General features: G+C 43.4%; 1 protein-coding gene across 1 annotated transcript in view; it reads left to right on the forward strand.

Moving 5' to 3' along the window:
* LOC129360659 (leucine-rich repeat and immunoglobulin-like domain-containing nogo receptor-interacting protein 2) overlaps positions 1–17,534 on the forward strand; it is a 189,494-nt gene extending 171,960 nt beyond the window's left edge. Inside the window, 3 exon segments of the mRNA XM_055030986.1 lie at positions 14,717–15,761; positions 15,764–16,261; positions 16,264–17,534. Coding sequence (XP_054886961.1) covers positions 14,729–15,761; positions 15,764–16,261; positions 16,264–16,568 — 1,836 coding nt within the window. The 5' untranslated portion in view covers positions 14,717–14,728 and the 3' untranslated portion in view covers positions 16,569–17,534.
* The last annotated feature ends 7,656 nt before the right edge of the window (positions 17,535–25,190 follow it).

The raw sequence follows: 25,190 nt of genomic DNA on the forward strand, positions 1-25,190 counted from the left end.
CACCAGATCCTCCTAAATCCACCAGATCCTCCCTAAATCCACCAGATCCTCCCTAAATCCACCAGATCCCCACTGATCCAATGGCTCGCATATGTCTCTGTAGCTTTACCGAGCCGCATCCGCCCGGCAACAGAACCTCAGTGTGTCCCAACCCGTTAACTCATCTGAGTGATGGACGCTGCAGCACAGACAGCTCAGCTGACAACTTCAGCTTTTCACTGTATTGAACTCTGACTGAACACAATGGCAGCGTGAATTACTGGTTCTGTGAAAAACTGTTTGACTCAAGACTTTTAATTAGCGGATTCTCTCATAAATTTATTTTAACAACAGATGAAACAAAAACCTGTTTTAAAATCAGTAAGAAAAAACAATTGATCCCTAAACTAATGGTTGGTTCTACAATGACTACAATTAAGGTTTACCTAACATTTGAACCCTGACTTTGACTACACCACTCTGAAATGTTTTACAATATTATTTTTTTTAACCATTTAGAGGTGAACTAGCAGTGCATGAATAGAACAGAAATATTCTTTCTGTCAGATTTACCAACAGATTTACAGAAAATATTAAATATAAAAACTGCAGCATGAGCAAATAACAAACGTTTAGCAAAAAAAGATACTTTGCGAAAATAGATGTTTAAATGAGTAGAATAATTCTGTTTTTACAAAATGTGCGTCTATATTTGTTTCTAAGAAATGGAAAGTAGACAAAGAAAAGTGAAAACGAGGAGCAACAGGAACAAAAAGACGTTTTGAGTTTATTGGAGCATCGATGGAGGAGAATCTGCTGACGCAGCAAACCAGTGTGTCGCTGCTGCAGCCGGTGTGTGCTACAGCAGTGTGTATCGCTGCTGCAGCCGGTGTGTGCTGCAGGAGTGTGTATCGCTGCTGCAGCCGGTGTGTGCTGCAGGAGTGTGTATCGCTGCTGCAGCCGGTGTGTGCTGCAGTAGTGTGTCTCTGCTGCAGCCGGTGTGTGCTGCAGTAGTGTGTGTCTGCTGCAGCCGGTGTGTGCTACAGTAGTGTGTCTCTGCTGCAGCCGGTGTGTGCTGCAGCCGGTGTGTGCTGCAGCAGTGTGTATTGTTGCTGCAGCCGGTGTGTGCTGCAGCAGTGTGTCTCCGCTGCAGCCGGTGTGTGCTGCAGCAGTGTGTCTCTGCTGCAGCCGGTGTGTGCTGCAGCAGTGTGTCTCCGCTGCAGCCGGTGTGTGATGCAGCAGTGTGTCTCCGCTGCAGCCGGTGTGTGCTGCAGCAGTGTGTATCGTTGCTGCAGCCGGTGTGTGCTGCAGCAGTGTGTGTCCGCTGCTGTTTCTGTAGATTGTAACTCACAATTAGTTTTTCAAAACTCTTTACAATCTTTTTTCATGCAGCAAATCTGAAATATTTGATAGAAAATGCAGCTGAAATGCTTTTGTGAAGCAGCCAATCCAGGAGCAGCGTTTACTGTCCTTGGTGCTGATAGGCTGAACCTCCAAGAGCAGAAATAATTCAGCTGCTGTGGTCGAGCTAAGATGCTTTCCACCAGGCGTACTGATGCTTTTTATGTAGATTTGGTGTTTAAATGACTAAAGTAGTCAGTTTTTGTTCAAGTGTTTGCTGATTGTTGCTAGTTGCAGATGAATATCAGGAATTCACTCTTTAATGATCCAGTATTTGGTTTTAATGAACATCTGGAGCCTTTACAGAAAAAATAAATCTTGAGGTTGGCTGGATTTCAGAGTATCATGCATGCTTTGCTGTCAGTTGGTTCCATCTCAATAAAATAAATGAAAGTTTGTTTGTGATTTGACAAATGGTGAAAAGTTGGACAGGTCTGGATAATTTTGTGGTTGGTGAGCTCGGAGGCCTTTGTGAGGGTGAAAGGTGATGAGATGAGATGAGATGAGATGTGATGAGCGTTCAGGTTTCAGTGCTGGGGCTTCATAACTCATCCTCGTTACGGGCAGAGGAAGAAAAGCCCAGCTGAGGACTCTTCCTCGCTTTAGTCACTTTGTGACTCAAGTTCAGGCTTTGGTTTGACTGACGGAGCAAAAAGTGAGCAGTTAGAGAGAGTGAATTATCACAGCATCACAGAGGAAGCAGAAACACGAAGGCCGACGGGAGAGCACCGGCTTTAATGCATTAGACATCAGGAATCCTTAATTTAGTTGTCATAATTGCTTTCATATGCAGTAATGATAGAAAAAGTGCCACAGCCTGTAGATGATTTATGGTGCTTGAATTTTTAAAAAGCAATAAGCAACCAGCTCAGCCTCAAAACAGCTGGATTGGACAGATGAAGCAACATTTGAAAATAATTGTTTCTTTCTGCGTTAATGGATCATATTAACGTTGCGTTATATTGTTATGTTGTTATATTGTGACTTCTGGATGTGCTGGTAGAAACTCTGAGTTTATTGGTCCGGCGCTGATTGTAGTGGGCAGTTTAAATGCTCCTTCGTACAGAAATGGTATTGAATTTCTAAGCTAACAAAACATAGAAATGATGAATGGCACTTAAACGCATCATCTTACCAGCAGATCCATGGAGGAAATATAATGATATAATATATAATAGGCTCATCTGTGTGCAGCTGAATGTCGGCTGCAGCCATCAGTGGATAAAAACTGACGCTGGTTAATACATGAGTTCATATCTGATGCTTCACATGAGCCACAACAATAACTGCTGCTTATTTCACATCTAACACCTTTAACCCGTCGAAGGGGGGAGTGTCCCTTCTGATGCCTTTTATTTATTTATTGCTCTATGATCATAACAATAAAACAGAGGCGCATCCTGCAGCTTAAGGAATCCTGCCTGCTGTTTAAAAACACAGATTTCACTTTTTCTGCTATTAATGGAGCAGAACTAAATGTTCTGTATCCTGGATTCTGTGATGGAGCCCATGGGCTTTTTGATGAAGGATATGCAGTAAATCAAAAGAACTCCAGAGCAGAGACAAACAAATACCACTTGCCAAGAGAAAAGTAACATTTTCTAGTTGTTTGGAAAGAAATGTGTTCATCTCTGCAAAGAGGAAGCAAAGCTTTCAGATCTGCTGGACGTTTGGAGCCATGAATCTATTGGGAAAAGCAGAAAACTTACCAGAAACCCGGGACCAGTAGTTTATTGTAAAGCCACCACAGTGAGAGTTTCTGACATGATGGTGACAAACAGAGATGAGCTCTTCAGACAGAACCCAGACATCAGCAGGACGGTTTGGACTCTGACTGCTGCGCTCAGGTGAGAGGCGCTGTTGGCTCGGACTTCCTGAGGAATGCTGACCGTGCTCAGCTCACACCGTAATTAATTGTTGGAAGTCCTGCTTCCTGACCATCTGGACAAATTAGGCCACAGCAGTAGCCTCCAGTTTATTCCCTTCTCTTGCATCTGAGACAAACTGGAACCAGTAGCTAATTATTTCCTGTCCCAGTAACAGAATCCTCCAAAGCCTTTCAAACAGAGACGGCACAGATGTTTATGGTAGTCGTGATAACTCAGAAAATAGTCGAATAATGGACGTAAATTTGGTTTGTCTCATGAAGTGGTTCTGAAGTTTAATGTTCAGATGAAACTGGTGGTGGGACAGTTTTTATTTGAGTTCATCGCAAATGATCTCATGTCAATTGAAAGCAATGTATTAATAACATAAGCAAGACTTTTGGTGCTGAATTATTGAATAAATAGACATAATGAGCTCAATAACAGACATTTATAAGCAGCGAGTTTCAGGAACTTCTGTAGAAATGTGGGTGTTAGCATTAGCCACATGTTTAGCACTGAGATGCTATTTTAGGCTTAAATAGCTTCACTGACTCCTTTCAGCACAACAACAGTCTTTTCCATCGGCCAATCAGATCGTGGAGAAGCAGAAAAAGCCAAGACTTCGTCCTTCACTGCAGATCCACAGAAACGAGCCAAAACTCAGACTCCAGCTGTTCTAAGGTTTTATACTGATGTGTTTAAATGCATTTACGTCTTTAACATATTAACATGAATGCGCTAAAGTCTTGGCTCATTGACTCATCGTAGCTAAAATTGTACATTTCTAAAAGTGACATTTGAGTATGGAGTAAATTGCTAAAATGCTATTTATTATTAAAACTGTTAATGTGACTTAAAATATGCATTAAAGTGTCGATCATTTAGAGAGTCAGACTGAGTTAGAGTCACATTAACATAATGTTAAAATTCTGACTGATTTTCAGGTGAAGAAAAACTGAGATTAATGTCTCAACAAAATCCTTTTTATTTATGTTTTGCATCATCCTCCAGATATTTTCTTTTCACACAGTAACAGATGAGTCATTTCTTCAAAATGGAGACAAATTATGATCCAGAGATTGGTGCAGAAGGAGAATGTTTGTATGTAGTTGCAGGAAGTCTGCTGGAATCTCTGTAAACAGGTGAAAAGCATTTTAAAAGCAGAAGCTGTGGGCAGATTAGCGGCGCTGCAGCAGATGGACTGTGAGATGGCGTCAGGCTGGCCAGAAACAGGCTGAAAGGTGCAGTTGCTTTATGAAACAGCTGCTGCAGAAGATAAGCTTCATGTCCTACTGCAGGAGTTCAGCTCCAATATGGCAACCTTTAGCTTTCTGCCCATCTGAGAAATCAAACACTGATTAAACTGCATTAAAAGCCAGAAACAATCATCATACTTTGTGTGGAGAATGAAACATAAACATCATTTTATTAAAGCTGGTGATGTGGAGGAAGGTCCATGGAGGAGCTGATAAACCCAACGATTATTTAAATGTGTTTTCATAATGAAGCATCCGCATTACCTTTCAGCTTCCTTCAAAGATTAAAGCTGCACTTCCAACTTCCTCACTTCTGAAAAGTCAAGAAAGTCATTAAGTGACGCAGACTCTGTCAGCGTGGAAATGATGGGAGAAAATCAGAGAAGCGCCGTGAGAAATGGCCTCGTTAATGATTCCTGTGCAGAGGGTCCGTCTGCAGCGGCGCCGGCTGCAGCTTATCTGCAGCTAACAGAACCGGGATGAAACCCGCCCAGAGTCTCCAGGTGGCAGCAAACTTCTCCTGACAGGTTAGCAGAGATGGAGCCTCAACAACCTGCTGAGCATCATTACACGGAGCGCTGAGTCAGCAAATCTCATGCGATGAATAGATATCAGGAATCTGCACATCCTCAGATCCACTCTGCAGAACCACAGAACTGAACAGAACCAAGCCAAACCGGCTGCTTGCTGCTCGGACCCGACGTCGGGTTGAACCCAATCAGAACCAGACGGTCAGAACCAGACGGTCAGAACCAGCCAATCAGAACCCGGACCAGGCGGAGCGTCTCGGGACGAAAGAAACATACAGAAACACAATGACAGCAAATAACGCAGGTTGGAGAGCAGTAGGAGAAGAAAGTGAGGAAAAGTGGTCAGTTTGTTTTCCACTAGCATAACTGCAGGACAAGCTAACAAGTTAATCCTGGAGAAAAAGCTGTGAGAGCCTGAGGTCAAAGTTCAGCTTCCGGCAGGACAACCAGCCTGAACATCTGGGTTGGAAAAGTTCTTCACTGTTTGGTCATCACTATCAGGTCTTCCCTGAAGGAGAGTTTGTTCAGAAACTGCGTTCAGATGAATGATTTTTGTCACAAATCAACCCAACATGAACTTCCTGCTGCGTGTTCTGCCACTTCCTGTTGACGTGACCTTTCCGTGCAGTCGGACGCGACTTCTCCTCTCCGTCAGACGACTCCGGCCAACTTCTGTCCCTGCAGGCCTTAATAATCTGCCTGTGACCTTGTCACCGCTCCATCAGTTTTCTCTTTTGGATGATTTCTGATTCCAAGCAGAGCCAGACAGAAAAATCCCAGAAGATGCCGTGACTCAGCCATCCACCCGCCAAATAGCAAAGTTCCTCAAATCCCTCCGCTTGCCCATTTTTTCTGCTCCAAAACAAAATTCAGACCCAAAATGTGTCAGCTGCTGACTGTCAGGTTGTGCAGGATGATCTGCTCGTCTGATTGGTTTCAGCTGATCGGAGCAGCTTCACAGAAATTCACTTTGCAAAAACTAGATTATTGCTTGTAGTTTTATGCAGAGCCTTACAGGTTTTCATGCCCTGCAAGTTTTCAGATATTGATGCGTTTCAACCATCACCTCTGTGTATTTTATGCTGATTTATGTGACTAGTGCCTCATTGTGAAGTGAGAAGTTTAAAATGTATTTTAATAATTCGGTCTGTTGCATTGGATTCAGTGAACAGGAATCCAGTTGTTCCAGCTGTAATTTCCTGTTTGCTTTGAGAAACCAGTACAAAAAACCAGTTGAAAAGCTTAGAACAAATCTACAAAATATAAAATTGCATCTTCCTGTGTCTTCCTGTGTCAAACCAGTTGTACTGCTTTGAGAAACCAGTACAAAAAACCTGAACGCATCACCGTGACAGACTGACAGCTGAAGCATCAGCTTCCACACCGAGAATCACTTCCTGTGTCACTCTGACACTGGAAGCAAACAGCAACTTCACTACAATGATTATCAAATTAATAAACACAACTCAAAAGGTCAAAGGTGCTGCTAGGAAAATAAAAGGCAGCAACAACTTCAACTAAAAAGTTTTACATTATGACAAAAAAATGTGCTGTTTTTCATATACTTGCACTGAAAAGAGCTGAGATCATTCCTTTATTAAGATGAGTTTTCTGGCTGTAAAATCATAAAACAGTGTTTGAATGCTGTTGGTGTGTTCCCTCCGTCACAATGTGGGACGTATTTCATTTCATCAAACTGAAATGTGACGGGAACCTGTGGCACAAACATCAGATGGTTTGATTATAAAAGCGTTTCCTCTTACGATGTGTCGCTTTGTCAAAGTCGAGTGGTTGTAAAGTTGCTCCAAGTGTCTGCTTATCTCATGTCTGTTTGTACTGGAGGCGAAGAAAATGTAATTAAACTTGCTGCATTGTTTTGCAGTGTTTTCACAAGTCAACAGTGTTTATGCTGTGACATTACCTGGAGCAGCCAGTGGCAATGCAAACACAAACCTACTCACTGCTTTGACTGAGTGCAGCCTGCGGCTGCTGCAGCCGACAATCCAGATTCACATTAATGATCTGTTGTTTCTCCTCTTCTTTTCACTCCCACCTGGGACTTCCTCATGACTTATTCAGAAGAAGATGGGAAAGTTTAATGGTGGGATAATTAATCGTACACTAAACATAGATGAGGAATTATGTTCTTGCTGACTTCCTGTGTGACTTCCTCCGCCGTGACGCCGGCTTCAGCTCTGATGCTTTAAACGTGTTGATGTTGACGGGTTTGTTTTTTCAGATCAGCTTCAGTTGAGTCAGCAGCTTTTTACAAACACAAAAGGAACCAAATATTTTTTATAAAAGCAAATTTATGTCAGTGTCTGCTTTCAGATATAATTTCTTATGCATCCTTTAAGATAATATTGTGGAAGAATGACCTTCTTTTCATTTAAAACATTTATAGTTGTGATAATCGAAGACAATAACTCCATTCAAAATCAAATAAAGGTTTGTATTATTGATATTTGTTTCCATTGGAGGCTGAAGGGAATTTCTGCTGCTGTGAAGGAAGTCGGAGTATTTCTGACAAAGGATCACAGGATCTTCTAACCATGATGAAAACTGAGAGACTTTCCTGTGAGAGCAGAAGATCAGCAGGAGAAACGATTCAGGATCAGAAAAACCTGCAGGAACCTGATCAATAACCAATAAGGCTTCGTGACGCTAACAGCCAACTATAAATCGGCTCCTTGAGTCGCACTCCGTCAGCTTATTGATCTTTTCTCTCAGGGAGTTCAAAGGTCACAGCAGATTGTGTTTTTTAAATGGTGACTATAATTCTGGAGTGAATCAAAATGATGCAAAAATTATTTAATACTTTAATAATGTCTTTACTGCAGACCACCGGCCATCATAAAGGATTCATAAATGTTTTGTTTTATTACTTATAAATATTGTGATGTTGAATTTCTCCACTTTTCATCGTCTGTTGAACTTTCAGAAATCTTTGTGACTTTAGGAACCAAAAATCATCATTTTCTGCTTTCTCGCTCTCAGTTGCCGTGGTAACTGACTGATAACAGCTCCACTAGCAAACAGCAAAAGACACAAAACATTTCCTGAGAAGAGAACAGGCTCACAGGTTGATGTGAGCAGGGTTTCCAGGGTAGGGAAAGGTCAATCAGAGGTCATGTGATGATGACGCCGTTCGTTCACAGGTTGTCAACCTGCTGAGGATTAACAGCCAAACTTTTCATCCTTTTTCTTTGTGCGATTTGTTATTTTCTGCAGAGACTCCAGTGAAGCAGCATTGATACCGAACATGAGGTCTGACTTTGACTGCTTTATTTTCTCTGATATAATAACTTTTAAACTATAAATTGTTGCATATTTAGTGTCTGTCGGCGTAGATTAGAGAAATGCTCGTTTTAAACATTTTGTAAAGCTTTGCATCGTCTCACTGCAAACAGATAAACTTGATGCTTCACTGTAAACTGCGTTGGCAACAGGAACCGATTTCCTCCTTCTCGTACAGTTGTGTAAGTTTTGCTGCAGGCGTGTGGAGAGTCATGCATGTCTTCTCGTATTACAGCTGAAATGTGGCTGCATTGTTTCTTTGATGTCGCTCAGACCTTCCTTTGGTCTGAAGTTGTGCAGGCTGCTTGGTATATGTGGTTTTTATTAGACCGTTTAGATGGAAGTATTGGCCTGGAAGAGCTGTGTGGGTGGCGGTTTAAAGGGGTTTGCCATCACTTTTAACGCTCCCTGTGGTTTAGTCATAGCGCAGATGAAACGCCCCCTGACTCAGAGCTGATGCAGGCTGACCAGACAGTGAGGGGGGCAGAGGAGAAGAAAAAACACATGAGGGCTCTCAGGAGCCCACACACTGTTAACGCTGGCTGCATATGCATTTTAATCAGGCCACCCATTTATCTAACTGGCTTTTCAGCGTGAAGTGAGGGTTACCCTTTCAAAACTGTTCTGGGTTGAACTCTCTGCTCTGTAGCTTCACACCGACAACAGCCTGGTCAAAAAGCTGCTGCTGCAGTTTGATACCGAACGTATGAAAGAAACGGCGTTTCGCTCTTCATTCCTACCTGCCGTTTCATGGCAGTAATCTGATATGATTGGTGGAGCAGGTCTCAGGTTTTAGGCGTTTTGTTTGCTCCTCTGGACAGGAAGTGATGCCACTGGGGGCAAATCTCTGCACGGGGCAAATCCCTTTAGGCATGACGGCAGGATTACCGTCAGCATGGAAACAATGGGAAACAAAGATATCGGTTGCTGCACATTGCATAATCATCTCACCACATTTTACTCAATATAAATAAATTCATTAATGCTCATGTTTCCCAGTACATGAGGTCTAATGAGGCATAAAATTCACATCAAATATGAGAAACAATTAGTCCAGAGATGAGTTTTGTGAAATAAAGTTAAACGATAAAAGAAAGTTTTATTAATATGCCGAGTGAAACATATTCAGTGGAAAAGCTTCAGGATGTCTGGAGAAACCAGAACCTGTCCACTTTCACAGTGCAGCCCCACAAACTGACTATGTTCTGCAGGTTCTGGAGGTTCTGCTGGTTCTGGAGGTACTAGAGGTTCTGTAGGTTCTGGAGGTACAAGAGGTTCTGCAGGTTCTGGAGGTACTAGAGGTTCTGCTGGTTCTGGAGGTACTAGAGGTTCTGCTGGTTCTGGAGGTTCTGGAGGTTCTGGAGGTTCTGCTGGTTCTGCAGGTTCTGGAGGTTCTGCTGGTTCTGGAGGTTCTGCAGGTTCTGCAGGTTCTGGAGGTTCTGCTGGTTCTGGAGGTTCTGCTGTTTCTAGAGGATCTGCAGGTTCTGAAGGTTCTGCAGGTTCTAGAGGTTCTAGAGGTTCTGGAGGTTCTGCAGGTTCTAGAGGTTCTGCAGGTTCTGGAGGTTCTGCAGGTTCTGGAGGTTCTGGAGGTTCTGCAGGTTCTGGAGGTTCTGGAGGTACTAGAGGTTCTGTAGGTTCTAGAGGTTCTGCAGGTTCTGGAGGTTCTGCAGGTTCTGGAGGTTCTGGAGGTTCTAGAGGTTCTGCAGGTTCTGGAGGTTCTAGAGGTTCTGCTGGTTCTGGAGGTTCTAGAGGTTCTGCAGGTTCTAGAGGTTCTGCTGGTTCTGTAGGTTCTGCAGGTTCTGGAGGTTCTGGAGGTTCTGCTGGTTCTGGAGGTACTAGAGGTTTTGGAGGTTCTGGAGGTTCTGAGGTTCTGCAGGTTCTGTAGGTTCTGGAGGTACAAGAGGTTCTGCAGGTTCTGGAGGTACTAGAGGTTCTGCAGGTTCTGTAGGTTCTAGAGGTTCTGCAGGTTCTGGAGGTTCTGCTGGTTCTGGAGGTTCTGCTGGTTCTAGAGGTTCTGCAGGTTCTGCTGGTTCTGGAGGTTCTGCTGGTTCTAGAGGTTCTGCTGGTTCTGGAGATTCTGCTGGTTCTAGAGGTTCTGCTGGTTCTGGAGATTCTGCAGGTTCTAGAGGTTCTGTAGGTTCTAGAGGTTCTGGAGGTTCTGGAGGTTCTGCAGGTTCTGGAGGTTCTAGAGGTTCTGCTGGTTCTAGAGGTTCTGCAGGTTCTGTAGGTTCTAGAGGTTCTGGAGGTTCTAGAGGTTCTGCAGGTTCTAGAGGTTCTGGAGGTTCTAGAGGTTCTGCTGGTTCTGGAGGTTCTGCTGGTTCTAGAGGTTCTGCTGGTTCTAGAGGTTCTGCTGGTTCTGGAGATTCTGCAGGTTCTAGAGGTTCTGCAGGTTCTAGAGGTTCTGCTGGTTCTGTAGGTTCTGCAGGTTCTGCTATTGTGTAATAAATGACAGACATTTTTGTCCCCATTCATGGTCCAGCAGGACAGCCGCCATCTTGTTTTGTTGTTTACATGTTTGCAACCTCCTAGCGTTAGCTTATCTCCAGAAATGTTGTGTTTCTTCAGCCACTAAAACGCAGGATTAGCTCTCAGCCGAAGCGTTTCCCTCTGGATGAATTCAGATCGTTTTGTCTGATGCTGCACTTTTGAGTCATTCCCAAACCAAACGTTATCAGGCTGAAAAGGAGAAACAGACTCAATCTAGCAAGTTTATCTCTAATTAACACGGATTAACTGAGCTTTAACTTCGCTCTGCAAGCCAAGCAGAAGGATCATTTGTGCATGGAAGGCCATTATTACCCTGAGGCTGTTGATCTTCTCTTTTAAGGATCAAGGTCCCAAACCCTAAATCATGTGATGCTGTTGATTTTTTCATGTGGTTGTGTGGATGAATTATGGAGTTTTCTGTTGAAGCAGTTTATGATCTGCAGTAACTGTGAAGCTGTTTTAGTTTGTTTCCATATGAAATCCTTCAGTTCGTTCCTGACGCTGCGTTTGGCGGATTGTTTTTACTCACATCGTGTTGCTGAACTGATGCTGCTTGCAAAACGTGACTCATTGCTCAGATCCTGAGTACTGAGACATTAACATGCAGGTTAATGTTTTTCTTTCAGAGCAGCAGTTGCATAAATAATCATTATTTATCATTTTACTGTTTTATTAACCCATATAAAGTTTAACTGTTAAATAATCCAATCTGAACGTTTTATTGCTTGTTGTTTTTTTTTATTCATTGTTGACCTGCTGAGGTGATCAATGCAGTAAAATGTGAGCCCTCTAGTGTCCATGTGAGGAACTGCAGCTTGCTGCGGGCTGACTGATCCAACCAATCAGATCAGAGTCTGATTGGTTGGATCAGAGTCTGATTGGTTGGATCAGAGTCTGATTGGTTGGATCAGATGAGTTTTTTCTTCAGGGTCACAGAAAATAAAAACAATCTTCACTGCAAAAATGTTTAAACCACTTAAAGTTTTGTCACATTACAACCACAAGCTGAAGTCTTCATGAAGTGGAGAGGGAATAAAATATAACTTCTAAAGATAATTACTATTAAAAATCTGGAAACAATCTTATCTTTGTGTATTTGCGCCCTGTGAGTAAATCCTGTGTTTTGGCTGCAGGGCAACAAATCGGAGCAGAACTTCAGACATGATGTCACAAAATAAATATCAAATGATAAAATGCTTCTGATGTGAGGATGAAGTCAAAAATACAAAAAAAAACATTTTTTAATCTCATGTGAAAATGAATAATGACAAAAGTCATTTTTACATTTGTCTATTTTTGCTCATCAATTAAAAAGCATCTGAGCGAACTGGACAGTGAAGATGATTCTTTTTGCTCAAAGCATCAAAAGCTTTATGAGTTACAACATTCAGTTTCCCTTTCAGCTAAATAACTTTTGAATTGAATGATTTGTTTTCAGTTTTGGAACTGATTTTATTTTTAGTTACCTTCTCGCAATATTCTCTGCTCTCTTGATTTATTTGTTTCTTGCAAATTCAGCTGTAAAGAAATAGAATCTGTAAAGTCGCTGAACATCCTGCATGAATACTCATAAAGATGCGTTTATTATTTTCCTGCTTATGGTTTTCCCTCATTTCCCCTTTTATGCATCCAATATCCAGTAAAAACACCAAAATGTGCTCTAATTGCTTCCTAAAGGCTGCTGCTGATTGGCTGGTAAAGAACGCCTGATGAGCAGAGAGGAGGAAGTGAGCTCAGAGCCGGAGGCCATCAAACGGTTTTCATCCTCACTGACACGTTGAAATGAGCCTTTCCTGAGAATCCAGGTGTTCAAACTCAGATCAGCGGCTTTGCAAAATGTTTACTGCCAACATTTATTTTACACACTAAAGGAGAACAAACTGCAGAACTTACAAATCCTCCGTAGAAATGAAATGCTTTTGTTTCCAAGTTATTTTAGGTCATGTTTCGCATTTTTTGTTGCACATCCTGCAAGTTTCCACAGAAACTTACGAACATGCTGAGATTATTCCTAATCACGTCCGTTTAGTGAATATTCTTATTTTTCAATACAGCAGCATTGCCAAGATGAAGTGAAACAAGCTGAGCTCTCAGATATTATATCGATAAACTTAATGCGGAACAACATTTCCTCCATATCTGAGCTGTGGGATAATTAGTTGGTAAATAATCGGAGGTCTGCGGCGTCTGCTCCGCATGGAGCCCAGATCAGCTGCTCCAATCAGAACCGAATCATTTCTGGGTTCTGCAGAGGTTCTGCTTCATGGAGCGGAGAGGTTCTGCTCAGGTTCTCTGCCGGCTCCAGTGATCCAGTCTGGACTGGATCACTGCAGGTTCTGGTTCTGGTTCTGGTTCTTCGTTCTCACAGTAATTAAACGAATGAACGCCTGAACCTTCACTGTGAAATAATCATCGTTCTCCATGTTTTGAACTCACAACCTAATTTAATCTGTTTGTTGTTCTTATCAGCAGATCTTTAAACAAAGATGCTGCATATTTTAAATCGTTGTTTTCATCAATATTTAGCTGAAGTCAAACCAAGAAACAGAAACACAAAGTTATCGTTTAGATTTCATCAGTGGATTTTGAATCCAGTAAAAAACAAACATGTTAACAAACAGTTCAGTGATATTTCCACAGTTGTGGTTTTGAAAAAAAATCCAGAGACCAATAAATCTGAAGACTGTTCAATTATTAGCAAGCATATCTATCATGATGACACAGTTAAAAACTTTTCTTCTATTTTCATTCGTTTTGCAGATTTAATTCTCATATTTTCATTTGTACAACCCAGAACATCGAGGCAGGAAATGCAGAAGAAGTTTTCTTTTGTTTGGATGCTGAACCAAAAATATCACAAGAAAAAACAAACGAGACAAATGGAGGAAGATTTTCAGATCCTGTTCAGCCTCATGTGAATCCATTAAAAACAAAACTTTCAGCGCATGATCTGAACGTTTAATGTGAAAAACAAAGCAAAGCAGAGAATATGTACCAAATGTTTTAGGTGAGGACAATTATCCTCAACATCCAGCCAAAGATCAGAGGCATGGGTTGGAATGGCCTAGTCAAAGTAGAGTTACAGCTAATTCAGAATCTGTAGAAGAACTAGAAAATGTTTCCAGAAGCTCCTCATCTGATCTGAATTTAGTTGGTTGTTTGATTTTGGGGCAGAATCGAAAAAGAAAGTTCAGGAAAAAAGAACGAGTCCAAAAAAAACATCTGGTGAATTTGCAGCGTTTTGCTTACTAGAAATGCACTCCACACTTTTCAGATTTCTATTTGAAGTCATGTAACATCCATGAATCAGCTGTTCACTATTTTCTGTTCAGATGAGAGTTTTTCTTTTAAAGTAAACACAATCATTTTATCCAACTATCTGTGATTTGGGACAAAGTTCCAGTAGTTTACTTTACTTTACTTTAGTTTACTTTACTTTACTTTAGATTACTTTAGTTTACTTTACTTTGGTTTACTTTACTTTACTTTAGATAACTTTAGTTTACTTTACTTTACTTTACTTTACTTTAGATTACTTTAGTTTACTTTACTTTACTTTGGTTTACTTTACTTTAGATTACTTTAGTTTACTTAAGTTTACTTTAGTTTAGTTTACTTTAGTTTACTTTACTTTAGATTACTTTACTTAAGTTTACTTTACTTTAGCTTACTTTAGTTTACTTTACTTTAGCTTACTTTAGTTTACTTTACTTTAGTTTACTTTACTTCACTTTACTTTAGTTTACTTTAGTTTACTTTACTTTAGTTTACTTTACTTTACTTTACTTTACTTTAGATCTGAGTCTAGTGAATCACATTACTTACATTATTTTTGCTGATTAGTAGCAGCCTGATTTGGTATTGAAGAACCTTTTTCTGGTCTTTGTGTGTTTTGCAGAACCGTGACAGAATGGTGGACTGTATGAACAAAGTCATGCTGCACGCCGTCGCCTCCTGCTGGCAGCCATTCCTTGGACTGGTTCTAGTGGCTGCCTTTGTGGGCTCTTCTTTAGGATGTCCCTCTCGCTGCGAGTGCTCGGCCCAGACCAAGGCCGTCGTCTGTCACCGCAAGCGAATGCCCACCATCCCAGACGGCATCCCGACCGAGACCAGGATCCTGGACCTGAGTAAAAACAAGCTGACGATGATCAACCCTGATGACTTTATCAACTTCCCCGGGCTGGAGGAACTGGACCTCAGTGGGAATCTGATCAGCTACGTGGAGCCTGGAGCTTTTAACGCCTTGTTTAACATGCACTCACTCAGTCTGAAGAGCAACCGAATCAAACTCATCCCTCTGGGCGTTTTCACAGCCCTGACCAATCTCACCCAACTGGATATAAGTGACAACAAGATCGTCATTCTTTTGGATTATATGTTCCAGGATTTACATAACCTGAGGTCTTTGGAGGTGGGAGACAACGACCTGGTTTATATTTCTCACCGTGCGTTCAGTGGACTCCTGAGCCTGGAGGAATTGACCTTAGAGCGATGCAACCTTACCGTTGTTCCCACCGAGGCGCTCTCTCACCTGCACAACCTGGTCAGCCTTCATCTCCGTTACCTCAGCATTAGCACTTTGCATCCGTACTCCTTCAAAAAGCTGTTCCGGCTGCGGCATTTAGAAATCGATAACTGGCCTTCACTGGACCACGTGCCAGCGAACACCCTCCACGGCCTGAACCTGACCACGTTGTTCATAACCAACACCAACCTGTCCTCTTTCCCTTACCAAGCCCTGAAGCACCTGCCCTACCTGACCCACCTCAACCTGTCCTTCAACCGGATCCGCCACATCGAAGGAGGCATGCTGATGGAGCTGGTTCGGTTGCGAGAGTTGCATCTAGTGGGAGCTCAGCTGACCACCATCGATCCGTACGCCTTCCAAGGCCTGCGGGGTCTCAAGGTGCTCAACGTGTCCCACAACCGCCTGGACACGCTGGAAAGGGCGTGTTCCAGTCCCCTGAGGCCCTGGAGGTCCTCCTGATCGACAACAACCCCCTGGTGTGTGACTGTCGTCTCATGTGGATCCTGCAGAAAAAGCACTCCATTTTGTTTGGAGACTCGCAGCCTGAATGCAGCACAGCCGAGGGGATCCGCGGTCGGCCTTTCAAGGAGTTCAAAGAGGCGCTCCTGTCTTATTACGTGACGTGCACCAAGCCAAAAATTCGCGAGAATAAAACCCAAACAGTTACCGTGGATGAGGGCCACCAGGCCATGCTGCGCTGCAGCGCCGAAGGGACGCCGAGGCCCAGCGTGTCGTGGCTGTCCCCACGTCGACGACTTCTGACGAGTCGGAACCACGGGCGGCTGACGGTGCACAACAACGGCACATTAGAGATCAAGACTGCAGAGATACAAGACAGTGGCGTGTACGTCTGCCTGGCCTCCAACACCGCTGGAAATGACACCCTGATGGCTTCATTAGCGGTGAAAAGTCTGGGTCGCTGTACGCCAACAGGACCCAGCATTACACAGACCCTAACAACGCCACTGCCAATGAAACGGCCAACATTTCCCTCGGTCTGGACCTGAAGACTATTTTAGTGTCCACCGCTATGGGCTGCTTCACCTTTCTGGGAGTGGTCTTGTTCTGCTTCCTGCTCCTCTTCGTCTGGAGCAGAGGAAAAGGAAAACATAAAAACAACATCGATGTGGAGTATGTACCTCGCTCCAAGTCCAACGGTACTAATGTTGATTCGGCAGAGGGACAGGCCGGTCCGCGCCGATTCAACATGAAAATGATGTAAGTTATAAATTCATATATGAAGCAGAGCCGGAAGAGGCCTGGACTGTGGACACAGCTGGAGTAAAAAGTATTTTTTTGAAAATGGAAAGACAGAATGAAAGTGGTTGTGAAACGTTTTAGACTAAAGGGACATTCTGTAAATCACTGCATTGATGCCGAGATTCAGCAGCGAAAAGCACATTAAGCGTCTTACGTAACTGCCAGCGGCGACTTCTCAGAAGAGGAAACAGTTGCTGCCATGGGAACCTGAAGGCAAAAGGTGTCATGTATTAACTTTTTGAAATTTGTATGTTCAAAAGAAGCCCTTAGTTTTGGGTTGACTACAGACTCAACAATGTACAGTATGAATTTGTATCTAAGCTATTAACCTACTTTGTTTAGTCCTGCTTATTCACTGAACAAGGAAAGAGATCTTCTGTTCAGTACGTTTACTGAATGCTTCATTATGTATCTGTGTGGATATTCATTCAACAGAACGATTCATAGCAATATTCACGGGATACTTTAGCCAAAATTGTAACCCTGATGTTCTGCAAGAACCAGTTTCCATTGATTTAAGAAGGGCTTCTCCTCTCTGGCTGAGTTTCTGCCCTTGTCCCCGATAATATGAAACATATAGAATTTACTAATAATAAATATTTATGAAAAATGTTGATAATTTTGCAAAAGCCAACGCTCTAACACTGTTCAGGACCTAACATGAACATTTGATCAACCTGAAAACGGCCTAGTCCAGGTCACAAACCACCTTTCTGTCCTATTTTTGTCTTTTTTACTTTAACTGTATCTTTGCTGGTTGGCTAACTACATGTGTCAATTTTACAAAAGTGACATCTGCATCATTTCCCCCTGTAGAAAATTTGGACTTTGTTGTGGTAGTTCTTCATTTTGTTGTTGAATCATATAGATTGTAAAAACTACAAAAAGTTGAAAAAATGTATGTGAAATAAATGAATATGTATTTGTACCTCTGAGTCAGATTATTGCGGTTTATATCTCTACTGGCTTGAGTTTAGGGTTTGTCGTTGCATCATGTCCATATCAGACACAGGATGTGCAATTCTGCAGATTTCAGCCCATTCTCTGTTTTCCTTTGCAGGTTTACTTCACTGTTTACACACAAAATGACTTTAAAGTTTCTGGATGTTTTCCCACCTGATAGTCCAGAAGACTTGGTTTGATTGGGAACCAGAACTGCAACATTTCTTCCGTTTCCAGCCGCTGTGGTTCTCGTTCTCTCTGCTCTGAAACCCTTTGAGCAACCTGTTCCCCTCCTCACCTGTGGGGGTGCTGCAGCAAGAACCACTAAAGGAAACCACATGAAAACCTCTGAGGACAGGGAGCGCAGCTTCCTTCTTTACCAAATGGAAACAGGTTGGAGGATTTCTCTTTCGTCTTTAGTAAAAACCTTGAATCCTTTTGCCCGTTAGCATAGACTCACGCGTTTGTTTTGGTTGTATTTACCCAGAATGCTCTGTGCTGTAGTCCACTTCCTGCTTTTGGAGCGTTCTGCAGTCCACCTGGTGTTCACATGTGCATTCGAGTTGCATCGGAGTTCACTTGCACCGAGCCCAGAGTGACTGATTCACACGTCTGCAAACAAACTGCAACCATGGGTCTGAAAATCCAACATGGCGGAGGTGGTGTGATGATGTGGAGCTGCTTTACTGCCACTCAGCAAAACGAACAATTCAAATTAAACATTCAGGTTTAACTTCTTATCCAGAACTGCATATCCCAAATATATGCAGTAAAGATTATATTTGGGATATATGCTTTACTGCATAAAATACTGACTTTTACTTACATAAAAAGTCAGTATTTTTATATAATACTGACTTCCACCTATTATGAAACATTTCTACAGTAATTGTCCTCCGATGGGTCAGATGCGTTTCCATGGCGATATCGGTGCTGATGCTGTTTTTTGTGTTGTGTTTCTGTTGCATGTGGACCGCAGTGAAGCTGCTGCTCCTCTCATCACCTGTCGGCTCGTCTGACCAACTCTGGTCTCTAATTATGGAGATGATTTTCCAAAACGTGGGAATCTCAGCCTAATGCAGGTTGGACAGGAAAAACCTCACCAGCAGATTTATCACTGTAATTATTCACAACCAATCAAAAGGGTCATTTACTTCAGTCATCAAGATGGAGATGATGCTGTTTCTGAAAGGTCAGACGCCCTTCACCACTTTTAATCACATTAATAATCAAGCATAGAGCTGGAAACTGTTCAACTGGAAATGTGCACTTGTGTTTTTCTCCTCCTCACCACTGAAAGCAGTGAGTGAGGAAACATCATAAAGTATGAAGATGTGTCACATCTCTTAAAAACTATTAAAAATAGCGTCATCCGCAGACGGCTGCCGAGTTCCCCACTGAGGAAACGAGACTTGCTAAAAGACGGAGAAAAGTTCCTGTATGTGTAAAATCACCCACAGCAGGACACAGGAAACCAAGTTTGATCAAATTGAGTCAGCATATTATTCTATAAATCCAAACAAAGTGATGATGCTGCAAAAATATGCAGCAGCATCACTGAGTCGACACAAACACTGAAGGAAGATCCTGAACCCAGGGTGATGTTGGACCTGCTGGGCCTTTAAACAGATTCAGGCTCCGGATCTTTTCCGCAGACAAACATCACAGAAAACCAACAAAATAACTATTAAAAATAGAACATAAAATAAAAATGCGTCATGAAAGTCAACATATTTTCGTTTGGCCCCAGAGGAAATGACTGAACTGCTGCATCTGCAGTTTCCTAAATGCAGAGAAGATTCTGCAACGGAAGAACGATGAGAAGCTTCAGACTCCGCCTCCTTACAACCAACAAACACTCCAATCAATCAGGTTATGATTCTGTGCTTTAACATGGTGTTACATGTTCAGCGGTACGAGAACGGTGAAGAAAAGTCCATTCAGGAGGAGCTGAAGTCAGAGACCCATCAGAACCAGAGTCGTGTTTTCAGATTGAAGGAAAGTTTTCATTTCCTCTGGAGACCAAAGTCTGAAAGTCTGCAGAAAGAGCCGAGTGGGCCCGGATCCCACGGCTGGCAACACCTGCAACCTCATCTGACCTGAACCCAAAGTGAGAATCTATTGGAAGATGTGAGACACCAGAACCAACCCTCAGCAGAACCACAGGCTGACCTCCGTGTCACGCCGCACTGATGCAGTAATTCGTACAACAGGAACCAGTTCAGGACCTGGATGACTTTGTTTGGAAAATCCTGTTTTATTGGTGTGACTGAATGTTTATGTTAGTGACAAACTACTGCAACCAAATGAAGCTCTAATTCTGTGAAATAAATCCATGTCATCTGTAAAACTGCAGCAGTTTCAGTTTTTCCATTCTGTGCTAAAACTGAAGCTGCTGTGAATCCTCAGAGCGCCATGCTTTAAAAGAATGAAGGATATGAGGCGCCGTATCCGACCGAAGCTCCTGAACACGGCGCTCTGGGTGGATGAACGCGTCAATAAGCCGTTTCTCGTGAGAAAACAGTCAGCTGAGGATGAGGAGGGCTTATGTTTATCACTGCAGTCGGTGTGAACACACAAATCTGCAAAAAACTCCAAGGAACCTGGAAAACACAAACCTGTTAGAACTGATGTAGTTCTGAAATTACACGCTACGCTTTGAATAGATTTTCAGGCCCTTCAGGCTGAAACACTGTAGCACAAAGAAGATGGAAAAAACCTGCAAATCATATGAGAGAGAGAGAGAGAGAGAGAGAGAAAGAGAGAGAGAGGGAGGGAGAGAGAGACAGAGAGAGAAGGAGAGAGGAGAGAGAGAGAGAGAGGGAGACAGAGAGAGAGACAGAGAGAGGGAGGGAGAGACAGAGAGAGAGAGACAGAGAGGAGAGAGAGCCTGTGGTTTGACTGGTCCCAGTCCAGCCCAGGCTGAGCTTTCATCAGGCTCCCTCTGCTAAATGAGTTCCCATGTGAGTCGACTCCACTTCCAGCCTGACATCCAGAAACATGCATGTGCTGCTATGCATCTCCGCTAACTGGCTCTGCAGAACCTGACTGTTTGTCTTCCTCACTGTAAGGATGTGGGACTGAAAGTTATTTCCTTCCTTTTAGATGTAAAGCTCTCTAATGCTGCAGCCTGCAGTGAAAAATGTCTCCAGGATAATAGAGGGTGAAACGCTATTAGCAACAAAAAGCGCGGCGCAGTTCACACCCAGAGCTCTCCTGGAAGCCAACAGTCGATATTTCTTTGTTAGTGTGTTGCTGCGTTCTGTAATTATGTTTTTGCCCTTTCTTGAATACACAGACATGAAAAAACAAAATGAGAGGAGGAAAAATTGAATTCTTTGCCTAAGTAACTGTTTAATGATAAATTGGGCCGAAGAGACAGAAAGTTTCACATTTCACCTCAATATTTCACCTGATAGAAAAAAGTCATCATTTATTTTTGCTTTTACTGTTGAGGAGGCATCACTGTGCATTAGTATAAATTTGTTGGGATATTTCATCACTGCAGGTATATTTCTGGATGTGTTGCTGCGGCTGAACTCCACACATGAGAGGAAGCGGAGTGGAAACGCTTCCCTCCCACTCTGTGAACCCAGGAGTCATTTAAACTCCATCAAGGTTAAGCCCTCAAGAAGAACACTTACATTTGTACTCATAAATGCTTAAATGTCACCTAAGCTTTCTTCTTCTGGGATTTTCTGGGCCAGGAGTTGAATAGCGAAGCGCCGGAGCTTCAGCAGCTCCAAGCTGGGAGGCGAATCAAAACGGCATCATGCAGGAATTAAAGGGACGGATTCAGGAATTAAAGGGACGGATTCAGACAGAACAGATAATTAAAAATGCCCTCAAGACCTCGACCCACATCTCAGCTCATGCAGACTCTGCTTTAAATGAATTATCATTTCAGGTCACTTTTCTCACCCTGAGGTGACTCACAGCCAGTCCCCCTAAAGGTGGTAGATGGTACTGCAGTTTGAACCAGCTCTACTAGATTGAATGAAATCTGGTTATAATTAGAAATGTAACATCTTTACGGCTTGATGTTATTAATCCTTGTTACTAAAAAGAGTCTTTGGTTTCCTGATTGTTGTTTTCAGGCAAAGACAAACAACAACGGCGCGCCACAGGGACGTGTACTGTCACCCCTCCTCTTCACAGCAATGATTAGATTAGAGATGTAAACAAAGTAAACTTTATTGATGAAGCACCTTTCACAGGATGAAGCCCCACAGCAGAAGTTGGATCTTGGAGCCGGGTTTGACGTCAGACCAGAGGAAACAAGTCGGGGTAGTGGCTGGGGGTAGTGGGAGCTGCTCCCAGTTTCCCAGCTGGAAATCCAACTTTGGAGGGAAAAGTTTATTTTTCAAACTGTTTATTTTTTAAACTGTTTATTTTTCAAACTGTTCGGAGAACAACTGGAATGCAGAGTGAAGATAGATGGAATATTCATCCTATTTGATTTTTATCGGTGTGCAAGTGAACCTGCACCTCTGCATTTCCTCAGGGACATAAAGTATCTCTCATTTCATCTCATTGTAGTTTTAGATTTATTTTCACAAGGTTACAATTATTCTAAGTAAAGCAAACATACAAAGTGAGGTCTGGTCCAGGACTGGCAGCTGGACTCCAGCTCCATGTTGTTTATGTATGTATTGTTATTCTGCACATTTTTAAGCTTTTATTATCTCCTCGGGTTATTTTCCTGTCCCAGCATGGAGGCAGAAGATGTTTTATTCAGGCAGACAGCTGAGGCCTTGAGTTCAGCCATGGAGATGTTTCTGTTATCCTCACACAGAAACTGCATGTGTGGAGGAATATAGACAGCTGGATTACAGCCAGCACTGCTCCTCAAACTGGAAGAGTAATGATTGTGCCCTACTTTAAGCAAACAGCCTATTTCTGAATGATTATGCAGTTTATGCTTGGGGTGGCTTTAATAAATGATATTCCTTCACTGATATTTTTCCTTTTCTATGGTAATCAAACTGGAGTTTTGGTTTCTGCAGACCTTGAGGTTTTCCTGGTTGTAAATGTTTCCATCCTTTGCAGGTTGAACTGATGGTTGCACATGATGCCAGCTCCGTTCTGTCCCACAGGATCAACAAGCAGCCATAGAAATAATATCCTGGAGAAGCCGAGGCCTGCAGCACCGGTCACTTCAACATCAGCCTCTCAGTTCATCTGGAAATATGCAGAGATGATGTGAGTTTATGCAACATGTTAGTTAAGATCACCAATAAGCATTAAACATGGACCACAGGATCAGAGCTTTTCTGCATTTCAGGCTAAATAATCAAACCTTGTTGGTTCTGAGGCTCATGTGAAGGATGAAGCCGTTCAGTTTGGCTCCGGCCTGCAGGCTGTTTCCCCGGTGGGAAGCGGAGAGGCCCTGGGAGTGTCGGCTGAGCAGACAGAAACACGCTGCTGGAGCAGAGCAGCCAGACAACAGGGCCTCGCTATGTTCCCTTACAACTGCTGAGTGGGAACGCGTGTCAGATCGCACATGTCAAACCTCGAATTGGATCCGTTTCTACCAGCAGCTGACCATGTCGGGTTTCTCTCCTGACAGCTGAGAACAGAAATCAGGAGCTGCAGGGAGACAGGCTGGACAGCCGGAGCTTCTGGTTCTGCTCAGAGCGCAGAGGAAATGCAGGATCAATGGACCCAACCGGGCCAGAGCCAGAACTCTCTGGGTTCTTTATTTTAGCTCTGATTCTACCAATCAATATTTGTAGCGGTTTGTTGCTGAACAAAGTGACTTTGACACGACGACGTCTCACTCTGAGGCAGCGGACGGATCGGCTCCGATTCTTTACAACCAGTTCAGATTTGACCAGGTACTATTGGACCTGGACCAGGACATTATTCTGATGTGGGAAAATGGGCCAAACTGTTGTGAGGAATCAAACGTGCGTTCAGGACGGCGTCCTCCGGGTCGGCGCCAGCTAATAAATAAACACATGGATAACAGAGAAGTTCAGAAACATGAGGCGAGCAACAAGCAGGCTGAGTGTGAGGCTGAGTGTCAGGTTCTGCTGCTGCTCCGGATCAGAACCGGCGTCCGGATCATGATGCTGCAGCTGCATCAGAAACATTTTCTCTTAATGGGAACAAAATCATTTGATAAGTCATTTTTAAAATAGGATATGCTAATCTGAGCTATATGCTAGCTGTAGAGCGCTGTGTTTTGTTTACTTTAACTAGGTCATTTTTGGAGCGTCTGACCGGTCAGATAAGTGACAGAATGGGGTTTCGGGTTCGGCCGTATTCCTGGACGGGAGTATTGCTCTCTATCCAACCTGACTGAGTTTGAGCTTTTTACCTAAAATTTGACCCTAAATCTTTTAATCTGTTTGAAATAAAACGCTGAAAATTATTTCTGCAAACTAAAAAAAGAAAATCATAAATGAAGGGACTGGAAACGTGTTTCATTTCCTCTTCCTGTTACTCAGTTAACATAACATCCCAATAAAATCTGTTTTATTGATGTGAACATTCAGTCTTTGTTTCGCTGCGTGTTTTAAATGTTTACGGCTCTCAGTCCACTGAGTGGATCCAGTATTGTAACGTCATTATGGAGCATTATTCCTCTTCCTGTATCATCCAGGAGAAACAATCCTTCAGACTTTATTGACTCATCAGCCTTGCTTACGCGCTCCTCCTAGATTAGGGCCATTATTCTCTTCATAATGGTTTACATGCTGAACATGATGTTGAATACTTCACTATGAGGTGTAGTTAGGAAAAAAAGTCCATTAAATTTGATCTGTAACAGACACTTATCAGGAGAACTCTGGATTTTGGATGTTTTAAGGAAACAGGGTGTCAGTATCTGTCATGGTGTGTGGGTGGAGTTTCTGCCTGCAGCAGCAGGTTGGCAGCTGTGTTATTCTGACTCGATGCAGAGTTCATCTAAATGTTGTGAGGCCAGAGCAGAGAGGAGCTTCACCCAAACCGAGCTGCCAGGGGAGCCAGGCAGCGCCGTGAGGAGCCGCACCTGAGGGTCCTGGAGAAATCGCTCCTTCAAGCCTGGACTGCATTTTCTGATGCAAACTGCAACTGGAAACAGATTCAGAGGGAAAAGTTAAGAATATGTGGACAAGCGTCAGGATTTGACCGCAGATGGCAACACAGAGCAGAAGCAAGCAGGCTGCCTCTGGATGAGGAAGAGTCAGAGTCTGCAAAGTTTGGTGAGAGCGGGAGCCGCAGAGCGGGTGATGCAGAGCGGGTGATGCAGAGCGGGCGATGCAGTGGGAGCCGCAGAGCGGGTGATGCAGAGCGGGTGATGCAGAGCGGGCGATGCAGAGCGGGCGATGCAGAGCGGGAGCCGCAGAGCGGGTGATGCAGAGCGGGCGATGCAGAGCGGGAGCCGCAGAGCGGGTGATGCAGAGCGGGTGATGCAGAGCGGGCGATGCAGAGCGGGCGATGCAGAGCGGGGCGATGCAGAGCGGGTGATGCAGAGCGGGTGATGCAGAGCGGGCGATGCAGAGCGGGTGATGCAGAGCGGGTGATGCAGAGCGGGCGATGCAGAGCGGGCGATGCAGAGTGGGCGATGCAGAGCGGGTGATGCAGAGCGGGCGATGCAGAGCGGGTGATGCAGAGCGGGTGATGCAGAGCGGGTGATGCAGAGCGGGTGATGCAG

Source organism: Poeciliopsis prolifica, unplaced genomic scaffold (assembly GCF_027474105.1).
Source record: "Poeciliopsis prolifica strain line A6 unplaced genomic scaffold, Auburn_PproV2 SCAFFOLD006, whole genome shotgun sequence".
Lineage (NCBI taxonomy): Eukaryota > Metazoa > Chordata > Actinopteri > Cyprinodontiformes > Poeciliidae > Poeciliopsis > Poeciliopsis prolifica.